This window comes from Eriocheir sinensis, unplaced genomic scaffold, assembly GCF_024679095.1.
Source record: "Eriocheir sinensis breed Jianghai 21 unplaced genomic scaffold, ASM2467909v1 Scaffold37, whole genome shotgun sequence".
Classification (NCBI taxonomy): domain Eukaryota; kingdom Metazoa; phylum Arthropoda; class Malacostraca; order Decapoda; family Varunidae; genus Eriocheir; species Eriocheir sinensis.
This window is the reverse complement of record NW_026111687.1, coordinates 180,044-192,479: the sequence shown is the minus strand read 5'-3', so window position 1 is coordinate 192,479 and position 12,436 is coordinate 180,044. Positions and strand designations below refer to the sequence as shown.

General features: G+C 45.6%; 1 protein-coding gene across 1 annotated transcript; it reads left to right on the top strand.

Moving 5' to 3' along the window:
• The first annotated feature begins 298 nt into the window (after nt 1-298).
• Nucleotides 299-6,407, top strand: LOC126991942 (uncharacterized). Its single transcript, XM_050850614.1, has 4 exons — nt 299-417; nt 4,535-4,667; nt 5,003-5,449; nt 5,538-6,407. The coding sequence occupies exons 1-4, from the start codon at nt 299-301 to the stop codon at nt 6,270-6,272; spliced, it is 1,434 nt and encodes a 477-aa protein (XP_050706571.1). The 3' UTR covers nt 6,273-6,407.
• The last annotated feature ends 6,029 nt before the right edge of the window (nt 6,408-12,436 follow it).

The following is a 12,436-nucleotide window of genomic DNA, read 5'->3' as shown; positions in this document are numbered from 1 at the left end:
TTATTGACAACAGCATGAACCAAACTCTACAATTTTCCATGCTGGGATCACACATCTGCGATTTCGCTCTGCGACGGTTGGCGATTTTGAAAATGCACGAAATCGTGGGAGCATCGCCACTGTCTCTGCGAGTTTGTCTCTGTTTCAACTCACAGCAACATGGCGAGAAACGGGTGCTCGCCTATATGCACACGAGGGCGACAGGCGACGGGACGTCTAGGTGACCCGTGCGTGAATGCGCGCGACTGTACGCAGAGGAACCCAGTTTTGAAAATAAAGTCCGTTGCGACGGTTCGCGATGAACGCAGGACGTGAAGACTATGAGCGACCGCCCCTCGTCAAGCCGCTTGACGACGCTCGACGTCGCACGCATGGTCGAGAAAACGTCGAGGGGGCGTTGCTGTACGACCCCTATAGGCGGGCACACACACACACACACACACTAAGTAACCATAAATTAATCTTGGCACCCTGCATATCCCGACGCTCTAACGCTAAGGTTATTATTTCGGCTGATCGACCTTATAGGTTTTCAATATGGTAAAATAATCCCCATCTGGCAACGCCAGTTGATTGTGTCGACTCAAATTTGATAGTCGGTTAGTAACGAACACCCAGTGCTTCAAGTAAGTAGTAGCCCGTGCTACCCTCCCTTGCTGTCGCTGATATTGCTTTATTGTTTCTTGCTTCTAATTCAGCAGTTCTTAACCTGGGAGTCGTGATCTCCTGGGAACGAAGTAAGTTGTTTTGAGGAATATTGGATTTTCTTCGTATGGTGTAAGGTTTTCTGCATGTTATACCGTATCTACAACTTCTGTAATAAACTGAAAGTGGAAAGAGTATTACAATCTGTAATAACTTGCTAATAAGCTAATGAAGTAGTCAAGAGAAATACATAATAATTTTACGGTGTAGTCTAGCTAATAATTTTACTGTGTACACTAGCTTATATTTTTGCCTTTTGTTAAACCAGGCTATTATTTTGCATTCAGGAATATTATTCTTATAGTTTGTATTTATGAATACTAGGCTATTATTTAGTAGTTAGGAACAGTATTATTTTGCATTCATGAACACTAGGGTATTATTTTGCATTTAGGAATGATATTCTATTATTTTCCATTCATGAAAACTAAGCTATTATTTAGCAGTTATGAATAATATGCTATTATAATATATTAATGGAAACTAGGCTATTATTTTGCAGGCGGGCAGGGTAGCAGCGTGTGGCAGGACAGTGTGAGTGCGAGCGTACTGACTGGTGGGTCGCTCGCCAACGGTTTTTCACACCCTCCCGCTCGCTCGCTGCCATCTCGCTTTCCGAAGCAGGGTCGCTGCCATACGCACGATGAACAAAGTCGCTTGCATATACGCGCGCATACACCGCGACCCCTTGTGTTTGACGAGGGTATGCGAGCGCATACTGCGATGGTCTCTCGCTTAACCGTGCGATTAATCGTGCGATTTGGCCAATATCGCAGACTACTTTTTGAACATTTCAAAATTTTCGCGCGATGGGCCGGCACCCGCAAGTCACGCGACTATTGCGAATAATCGCAATACGATGTCGAGCGTATATGCCGAGTTCGGAAATTTTTGAAAATCGCCAAGCGTCGCAGAGCGAAATCGCGGATGTGGGATCCCAGCATTAACATTTGAAATGATAAAGGAGCAGCATCGCTGGTGTGGTTATTATGCAAATATGAAATCCATGACTATCAACATAGTGAAACTGTTCCCAGTATGCCAGTCGCTGTCATTCATTAGGTTAGCAGAAAATAAAGTAAGCTTATAAGGGATTGACATGTATGTTAGGTTAGAAAAGCGGTGTCGCATGGTCAACCACGTACTCAACCACCTGCTTCAGTACGAGGCAGTGACAACACTAAGGCTGCGTTTACACCAAGCGAGTCACGTCGAGTCGCGTTGCGTCGCGTCACGTCAAGTCATTTGATACGATTCATTTTGACGCATCTCCGTTTACACCGACTGCGTCAACATGAGTCAAGTCAGTACTCGGTCACCCATTTGACTTCATAGAGAATGGATGCATGTTTTCGTTTTTTTATTTTTTTTTATTTATCTTATTTATTTTGTTTTCCATTGGTCATTTACTCTATTTTTCTTTTATTTTCTATTGGCGTTTTTCAAATCCTTTTCTTTTTCTTCTCTTTTTAGTTCTTTTCTTAATGTTGTTTTTCTTCTTTGGTTTTCTTTTTTGGTGTTTTTTTTTTCTATCATGCTTAAGTTGATGTTCGTGTGTCTGGGTGAGCCGCTTTCCTCCCAGAAGGGATCTGCGAGTTATGATTTACTTCATGTTCTTGGTGACGGGTATAATTTCTTGGCGTATGCTTGAGTATGATTGAACGTAACGGATGATATATGAATGGTGTACATTGTTATTTACAAATATTGAAAATATACATATTAAGTATGTCAATATACCCACTCCCCCTTTTCCTTTGTCCTACTAACATAGCTTTGTGATAGGCCCCAATGTTAACACCGTGTGCATTGTGTGTACATATGCATGAATGGTTGAGTGAATAGTGTGCATGCTTCAGGATGATACGTAAAACTGAAAACTTATTTCCATAAAGCAACGATGACATCACGATCCCGGTGGTTAGAGTCACTGGAATCATATATAGCAGGGAGCTCTTGAACTAAGTTGATTAGGAGTTCCACCAGCATGCTTGAACACACCACGGCGGACTCGCTGTGACTGACGTCAAAAACAGGTCCAGCCCTATATGTGACTCGACGCGACGCGACGCGACGCGACGTGACGTAACGTGACTCGACGCATCCGGTGTAAACGGTTTCTTTCAAAAACATATACAAATCAGTGATATAACTGGGGTGGCGATTCATGATGCGTCATGAATCGTCATGACGCGACGCGACGCAACTCGACGCGACTCGCTTGGTGTAAACGCAGCCTAACTGGGCCTGCCATATGCAACCTCTTCAATAAATAGATGACAGACCTCAGGATTGACAAGTAAAAAAGAGGTTCTGAGTTCAGCCTACAAAAGAAAAATTCTTGAAGCATGCAGACGGGCGGTGAAGTGTCTTGCCTCGTCTTTTTTTTTTTTTTACGTCATGGCCTATTGCGCCGGTAGGCTTCTTCCCGGTGGGGCCTGATGGTCGGCCCAAGGCTTCTTCCCGGTGGGGCCTGATGGTCGGCCCAGTCCGTTCTGGCGCAGGCGAGTGTTTATAGTGGCGCCATCTTGTGTTGGCTCATGCTGCCCCCCTGAACTCATCTCTGAGCCTCTCTTTGGAGAGGTTATCTAGAGCCCATGTTGATGGGTGGTCTTCAGGCCAGCATGTGGGTAGTCCTAGGCCACTCGGCGGTGACTGAAAAAACTCAGCTGTGCGGCGGCCAGGATTCGAACCCGCGTCCCTCCCGGAACATCTGAACGCGGGGCCGTCTCGCTAACCATTCAGCCCATTTTATTAGAAGAGCAAGCGACCGGACGGGAAAATGATCAGCATTTATAACATGGGGCCTATGGAGATAGGGAACATTTTTGGGTGCTCAGTTTTGCGGGAAAAACTAATGTCTGAAAACTGAAAATTGCTCAGTTTGTTCCCTATCTGACAAAACTGAGCAAATCGATGCTCCTTATCTTCTTCCACCCACCCCCCTCCCCCCAAAGCACGGAATAATTAACTCGTCCGAGAACTCGGGCGAGTAAATGTTACCTGCTCGACGGACTAAAACTGAGCAGATAAGGAGCACGGACTGAGCTGAGCACCCAAAAATGTTCCTTTTTCTGCCGCCTCTTCGGACTGGAACTGAGCAACATAGGGAGCACGGACTGAGCTGAGCACCCAAAAAATGTTCCTTTTCGGCCGAAACTTCTAAAAGTCTCGCTGGACTGAAGGTCAGCAACATAGGGAACCGGGACTGAGGTCAGCAAGCAAATTATTGAATTTCCTCGTACGGTATCGTTATAGAGGATGTTTAAACAAGTCAACAGGGCAACTTGTGCGAACCAAATACAAGACTTTGGCGGAGGTTTCGCCATCAGTTTGCGTGACGTAACCTCCAGCCTGGAGAGGGATCCGCACCTTGTTTATCGAGCCTCTCGCATAAGTATTTATTGTATCTTATGTAATGTATATACATAGACTTCACAACTAGTTGACGGGAAATCTCTTCAGTCTTGGCGCGCTGGCTTCGCGTAAGGGGCCGATTGTTATGGCGATTTTCAATGCGACAACTCAAACACACTCTGCGTTCTTATTCCGAATTTAAGTGGAAACAGGACGAAATCTTCAAGTTTTAGTGCATACAAGCAGGCAGGAGTGTCTCTAGAGTGATTTGGTCGAGGATTCAAGGTAACTTATATAAAATAGCACCATGCGTGCACTTTGAAAACGTTGTGTAAAAAATGGCAAATTTGCGTAACTTTAGGTTGAAATCTTTACGTAAAATGAATGATAACTGTAGGATAGTGAAGTCCACAGTTTTACGTATTAGGAAACAAGAAATGTACGTTTAGTTAGTGCCTACATGGCAACTCAGCTCAGTTCCCGCGTCGCCTAACGGCAACAAGCAGATCTTTGTCTACTTTGACCCCGTGCACCTCTGGAAGAACATCTACAGCAGCTTCCACAACAACGGTTACATGGTGCTGCCCAGGTGTCCTGGGGCTGAAGTAAGTGCCCAGCATTATTCATTTTATAAAAAAGACAAGAATCAAAACACTTATTTTTCTCAAACAGAAACATGTTTTTTTAGGCAGCCTTGGCTGGAACTTTGAAAAAAAAAAGTAGTAAAAAAAGTAGATAAAGCTAAATATTGTAGTAGGTAGTTACTTTCTTCCTCCATGCTGTATTAAACCATAGCGTATTGTACTGTACAAATCCTTTTATGGTGTACCTTTAGCTTGCTGGGAGAGGCTTCTTATATGATAGCTTTTAGACGCTTGTGTTGCTGTCCTGTCCAGCTTGACTTTGCTTGCTTCATACTTAATAAAAAAAAACTCTATAGGAGCCGGAGAGGGCGAGGACGGCCCGATTCTCGAGCCTGAAGGCGCTGGCCAGCTGGGAGAACTACAAGTCGGTCAAGGCCGGCTACAAGCTGACCCAGAAGGTGCTGGCGCCCTCCTCCATCGAGAAGCAGAGCGTCGGGCTCATCCTGGCGGTCGTCAACCCCTACACGGTCGCCGGGCTGAGGCTCCTCGCCAAGACCACGGGCAAGGAGGATCACAGGGACACGGCCGACGTCCTCGAGATGTTCCAGAGGATGATCTCGGTGATGAACGTGCGCGGGCAGGGGCAGGACGTGCGCTGGAATGACAAGTACCGCTGCGTGCTGAGGCCAAGGGCAGGAGGTGACGAGGGCGGGGAAGGAGGCGTCGAGGACCAGGCAGGCCGTTTTGATGAGCAGTCAGAGGCCAACATCAAGTTCCTCCAGGAGATTGGCGAGATTTGCAAGGTACCTAACCACACTTTAGTTGATTAAATTAAATTGAATCGACAGCAAGCTTGTTCAGTTTTTTTTTTTTTTTTATAAAATGTTCCAGGTTTGGGCCGGCAAGGAGAAGAAGAAGAGGGGGACAAAGATCGGCAGGCTGCCGACACCCACCGCCTCGGCTCTGCACATCACGTGCAATGCCCTGCCCGCCTCCTGCAGGGACATCATCCTCCGCAAGATCCCCGGGGTCGAGTATGTGTGCATGGGGAAGGCCAACTCTGACCCGACTGAGCACTCTTTCGGCAAGCGCCGCACCATGTGCGGCGCCAACTACTGGACGAGCGTGCAGAACTTCATGGTGAGCAACAGGTTGGCCCAGCGCCTGCATTTGCTGAAGCTCGTCGGGTTCTTCCCCGGGGACGTGCAGGCCGACCTGGACCGGGCCAAGGCAGAGGAGAAGGAGGACGACGAGGTGATCTTGGCCCAGCTTGCCAGGGAGCTGGCCGACGACCAGCCGGACCCGCCGACGGACGAGTTGCTCCTCGCCGCGGTCGGCAACTACGCCGGCTACCTGGCCAGGAAGGTCCAGGCCAACTCCTCTGTGGCCGAGTGCTGCAAGCAGGAGCTTGCCCAGCAGGAGGAGATGAAGATTACCGTGGAGCTCGAGAGGGGCGACCCGCCCTCTGTGATGTTCGACGCCCTGGTCGAGCTGGTCGACAGGGGAGAGCTGGAGACGGGCCGGGCGGTCCTGAAGCGGCCATCTCCCAATGGCCCACATGGCGTCCTTCGGGATGTCGCTGTGGGACTCCCTGATGCACGGAGGACAAGAAGGAGCGCAGGTTGAGGTTCCTCTCCCTTGCCATGCGCCACAGGGACGGGTTCAGGCACCTCCTGGAGTTCCTGGCGGCCTCAGACCCGACCTTGCAGGGGTACAGGTGCCAGGAGGGGCACAACCTGGCCAACACCATCTTGCCGCACATCAGCAGGTCCCTCTTCAACTGTTTCGGTGCTAATTTCTCCAAGGACGTGACCTCAGAAGCGAGGAAGAACAAGGCCTTGAAGCAGCCGACCGGCAGGAAGAGGAGCAGTATCGAGGAGGGCAGGAAGGAGACGGCGAGGAACAGGGACGTGTACAAGTCCAGGAAACTGACCGGGGCCCACAAGTCATAGGCCAAAAGGCTAAAGTGATTGTTCAGGGACGAGGGCCAGATAGCCGGCAAGACGTGCTGCGGCAATAGTGACATCGAATTCAACCAAAATAAGTTGTGATTGTATATAGAAAATGAATATTTTGCTTTTGTTGAGTAAAATTAAGATGTTTCTGCATGCTTTCCTCTAGTATTAATTTTATAATGTGTATATTAAGTGATTTATTAGATGTTTATTAATTACGTAAAAAATTGCACTAAATAAAAAAAAAATAAGTAGCTATTTCGGGCAAAAACTTATAAGATATGCTAAATATTGCTATTGATTCTGAAAATATAAGTGATTATCTCTGCATTTGGTGATGTTTGTGCATCTAGCGTTAAATCTGAGGATTTTATAGCCTTTTTAAGTTTTGTTATACTTATATAAAAAACAATTAATCGGGATTTTATTAGGGAACGACTTTGAATTTTTTGATACCGCTGCTCATGGAGACTCATATATGCCTAAGGGAGGTGCCTGTTTTAGTTTCAGGTCGCTAGCTGCTTTGGTTTTGAAAATATTTAAATTTTAAATTTTTGAAATTCGGCCCCCTGCGAATCGGACCCGCGCCCCGTTTCCCGTCAAGAGATTGTGAAGTCTATGGTATATATTATAATGTACATGTAGATGTGTGACTGTATGACTCAACACCATGTCAGTGCCGCGCCACAGGATGTTTAATAACACGTAAGTGCTAGGTTGTGCTTACGGCGTGCTCCTTGCCGTGGGAACGGTGCTGAATCAACAAGCCTTGGCATCGGATTATTCCGTCACCCCAGACAGTGGGCAGCGGTCACGAGCAGATCACACTGCTCGAGGTGTGTGTGCGACAGCTCACATAAACTTTGTAACTATTGTGTAAAACTGTTAATATAGTTAAAACTCATCACGCTTTTAATATAGCAGAGACAGAGTGAATTAAGTGAGCTTTGGTGGGGAAAGAAGCCTGTTGAGAGAAAGGTTTGACTCGTAAGACGTACCCCTGCGCTGTTGAGCCCAGCACAGGGATCGTCAAAATAAGCGGGGCTGCTAACTGGTAAGCATCCTTGTGGCTAAAACTCCCCGAAGGTTACCGGGTTACAGGATATATTTTCCATATCTCGAGCAACACACAAGGTGGGGAAAAGCCCCAGAGCCGTGCCAGTCCCTGTAAATAGAAAAGTTTGGTTATCATGATGATGAGATGAGATGAATTAAGAGAATGGACAATGAGGAAACTGAAACAAATATATTATGCTATATTTATTAAACAATTAGGTTAACCTTACACATCATCATGGCTACAACTAAATCTAGGCTCTAGTACACATTGGTCCTTGTAGGAGGTTACATGAGGCACACGTTACAATTATTTTAACATTTTTATATGCAAACAATATTTTTTATTTTTTTTATTTTACACACTTAATCCAGACTAATACCTTAAACAAATCAACTTATGCCTATACTCAAATCTAGACTACAGCTCACTTTTGACCTTGTGGGAGGTTACATTTTTTTTTCAGGGACGCCTTTGCACTTTTGATATATTTATGTTTGTTTCTATGTTTTTCAGCCGACCAGGGGGCGTAGCGGGAATCCCTTTCGACCATGTATTCTCGAACCTCCTCCCACAGTACCATCACGGAATCCGGCCTCCTACTCCTATTACACGTTTTCATGGCGCGTGTAATGTCTTTGACAATTTTTGCGGTGTCTAATGGCATTGCCTCTGCCATATCCTCAGTGTCAATATGGAGTACAGATAACATATTGGCGGTTCCCAAGGATGTCATCACGCTGACATTGCCTGGAAAGTCGCTTCCAGATGACACGACACTTCTGAAAATGATACTTCTCGTAGGCCTGAACAGCTGCACGTTGCTTTATTCATTACACACAGCTATGTTCATGATACCCGCTTTACATAAGTTGCCTCTACTTACTCTTCCTCACTGACATCAGCTTGCTTCCCTTGTGGTTTAGAGGGGGCATCGGGCACCAGGAAACTCCCTGTCTCCCTAGAGCGGCCCTCCTCATTGTCAGCCTTCTCTGAAGGGTTAGCGAGCATCACAGAGGGCACATCGCCAGCTGGAGCTCTAGACATAAAATTAAATAGAACATTACGTATGGGTATAATCAGTATGATTATTGACCAATTGTTTTCGAATCTTAAAGTTAAATACGTGCTCACAGAGCAGATTACTTACGTAGTGGGATGAGTTACACCGGTCTCGGTGTCGGTGGCAACAGCTTTGACCCTGAGTGCCGTGAGGGTGCTCACCACCGTCTTCCCGGGCTCTATCTTGTCGCTCTGCCCTTAGTGGCTTGTGGCCTTTTCTGGAGAATGGCAACACTGAGTGGCCACTTTGTGCCTCCAAGTTGGATCCTGATTTTTCTCCCACTGTTGTGTAATTTGAGACCGGCGCCATATGCGGGAAGTTATCTTACTCCCTGCTGCGGCTTTGAGCGCTACTTTACAGATAATTCGGCTCAAGTTTGAGAAAGCCAACTTCGAGCAGCAGAAGTAAGTACCATGTGTTTTCAGGTAAAATGTCTTACAATAATATAATTTAGTATAATAGAGGGGCAGAAGGGGCAATATACACAGCGAACACTTAGAAAAAAAAAAAAATCAAAGTGGATGATGACTGACTAAAAACAAAGATTGGGTTAAAAGAAGAATTTTATCAAAAAAAAAAGAGGGAAAAACAACATCCAGGGGCCGTACGTCGAAAACTATTAGATTAGAAGAAAAAACACCAGGATAGCAAAAAAGAACTATGAGATCAAAGTAGCAAATGAAGCGAAAAGTAATCCTAAGGGCTTCTTTCAGTAGGCGGTGGCTGAGTCGTCAAAGTAACGGCCTCGTGTTCAGGAGGACGCGAGTTCAATCCCCGCCCGGTGCCACCAAGCTGGGATTTTTCAGCCGCCGCCGAGTGGCTTAAAACTACCCACATGCTGTCCAGAAGAACACCTATCAACCCGGACTCTAGATTCTAGGATCAAAGATGAGCTCTGGGAGGGCAGCATGAGCCAATGCAAGATGGCGCCACTATAAACACTCGCCTGCGCCAGAACGGGCTGGGCCGACCATCAGGACCTACCGGAAAGAAGCCTTGGACCGACCATCAGGATCCACCGGAAGAAGCCTACCGGCGCAATAGGCTGCAATGTAAAAAAAAAAAAAAAAAAAAAAAAAAAAAACACGGGAGAAAATTGGACCGCTGAAAACAAACACAGGGAGGCTAGTAGAAAATTACGAAAATATGAGCACATTGTTGAACGACTACTTCCTTTCAGTATTCACACAGGAGGATCGAACGACTATACCGGAAAGAGTTCAGGTGTACGAGGGCGGGGATGGCGATAAATTGAGGGATATAATCATTACCAGGCAAGTAGTTCAGGATGAGATAGATAAGCTTAAGAAGAACAAGTCGCCAGGTCCTGACGGGATATTTCCGAGGGTATTAAAGGAGTTAGGTGATATAATCAGTGACCCACTAACCGACATCTTTAAGATGTCCGTAAATACTGGCTATGTGCCGAGCCTATGGAAAGTAGCTAATGTGACGCCGATTTTTAAAAAGGAGGACAGGTCAGTTGCTTCAAACTATCGCCCAATTAGCTTAACATCGGTTATAGGGAAGATGCTGGAGTTCATAATAGCCAGGAACATTCGGGAGCATTTAGAGAAACATAGCTTAATTCACGACCCGCAGCATGGGTTTACAAAAGGTAGGTCATGCCTCACCAATCTCTTGTCCTTTTACAATAAAGTATTTCAGGCGGTTGACAGAGATGAAAATTATGATGTAATCTATCTTGATTTTAGTAAAGCATTTGACAAAGTTCCTCACCAACGACTGTTGCTTAAATTACAGGCTCACGGAGTAGAGGGTAAAGTTTTGAACTGGGTCAAGGCGTGGCTTAGCAATAGGAAGCAAAGAGTGCAAATCAATGGTAAAAGATCTGACTGGGGATGTGTTACGAGTGGGGTCCCACAAGGTTCGGTATTAGGTCCACTTTTGTTTATTATTTATATCAATGACTTAGACACAGGAATTAGTAGTGATGTTAGTAAATTTGCAGATGATACCAAGATCGGTAGAGTAATTGAGTCGGATCAGGACGCTAGTATTCTCCAAGGTGAACTCAACAGAGTATATGACTGGGCGGATAAATGGCAGATGGAGTTCAATGTAGGGAAGTGCAGTATTCTGAGTGTAGGTAGGAACAACCCCTCACATAACTATTGCTTAAATGACACTCTCATAAGTAGGTCTGGGTGCGAGAGGATTTAGGGTCTTAGTGAGCTCTGATCTCCGTCCAAGGGCACAATGCATTCACGCTAGAAATCGAGCTAATAGGGTACTGGGATTTATTTCAAGGAGCGTAAGCAACAGAAGCCCCGAAGTCTTCCTCAAACTATATTTAGCATTAGTTAGACCTCATCTTGACTGTGCGGTTCAGTTCTGGTCACCCTACTATAGAATGGATATCAAAATGTTAGAATCGGTGCAGAGGAGGATGACTAAGATGATTCAGGGGTTGAGAAACTTGCCATACGAGGAAAGACTCAAACAGTTAAACTTGCATTCTCTAGAAAGGCGAAGGGTGCGTGGAGACATGATCGAGGTTTATAAATGGATGAAGGGCTTTAATAAGGGAGACATTCATAAGGTTTTGTTGGTAAGAGAACCGGGTAGGACACGAAGTAACGGGTTTAAACTGGATAAATTCAGATTCAACAGGGACATAGGCAAAAACTGGTTTACTAACAGGGTGGTGGATGAGTGGAATAGCCTTAGCAGTCATGTGGTGAGTGCCAATACAATTGTCACATTCAAAAATAGACTAGATAAATTCATGGACAGCGATATTAGGTGGGGTTAGATACACGGGAGCTTAGGGTCAAAGGAGCTGCCTCGTACAGGCCTACCGGCATCTTGCAGACTCCTGCGTTCTTATGTTCTTATGTTTGGGAATATATAGCACTTGGGATAAGTACAGGTTGTTACCTGTGGCCGGTAGTAAATTACATGAGCCTCATGTGTCTGCCGCTCAGCTTGATTCGTAAAAATGAGTGCGGGACCTGAAAGAAAACACTAGGTTATACCCTCATGAGGAAATTTTTTTTTTCAGGTCTTCCAAGACCATTTGATATTCTATGATATAAACCACAGCAGTACATACCTTGTGTTGCAGTTTTGTGTCGTGCAATCTGCACAATGTAATCTGCAACACCAGTCTTTGGGTCCTTCCTCTCTTTCATCTCCAGGTACTCCACCAGCGCAAATTCTGCAAACTCCTTTGGGCGCCTGAGATTTTAATCATCATCGTGGTGATGAGGACGTCTCTCAGGCGGGTGATGTCTGTCTTGGTCGCGGGTCTGGAGGCAGGATCGGTTAGAGATTGCCTGGCAATGTCTAACGTGTTGTTGACGTAGGATGAGGTCATGATCCTTCCTATGACTTTCAGGGTCACATTTTTCCTCTCTTTTTGGCGTCTAGCTTGGCCAATTTCAATTGTTTCCTCCTTCCGTAGTTTCACTGGCGGAGAAAATTATATATTTACCAATATGTATTACAAAACAGATAAATATAGCAAAAATATGCAAACAACACATAGGATAAGTTTACATACCTCTCATTACTTTGATGAGTTTTGTAGTCGCTCTGTTTTCTTGGTCATCTATTTGATAGATTTCCAGGTCGGACAAGGCGAGGCAATCTACCGCTCGCTGGCAAGCTTCGATAAAATTACGAATGGTGTTCACTTTCAATACAGTCTTTAATTCTAGGAATCCCAGAGGAGGTTCAGTTCTATCCATAT

Bases quoted from the DNA above. Each gene is read 5' to 3' on its own strand.
- LOC126991942 (XM_050850614.1), top strand. From the start codon at position 299: ATGAACGCAGGACGTGAAGACTATGAGCGACCGCCCCTCGTCAAGCCG. The intron at 418-4,534 runs GCGGGCACACAC...ATGGCAACTCAG, and splicing joins TTGCTGTACGACCCCTATAG to CTCAGTTCCCGCGTCGCCTA. The intron at 5,450-5,537 runs GTACCTAACCAC...AAAATGTTCCAG, and splicing joins AGATTGGCGAGATTTGCAAG to GTTTGGGCCGGCAAGGAGAA.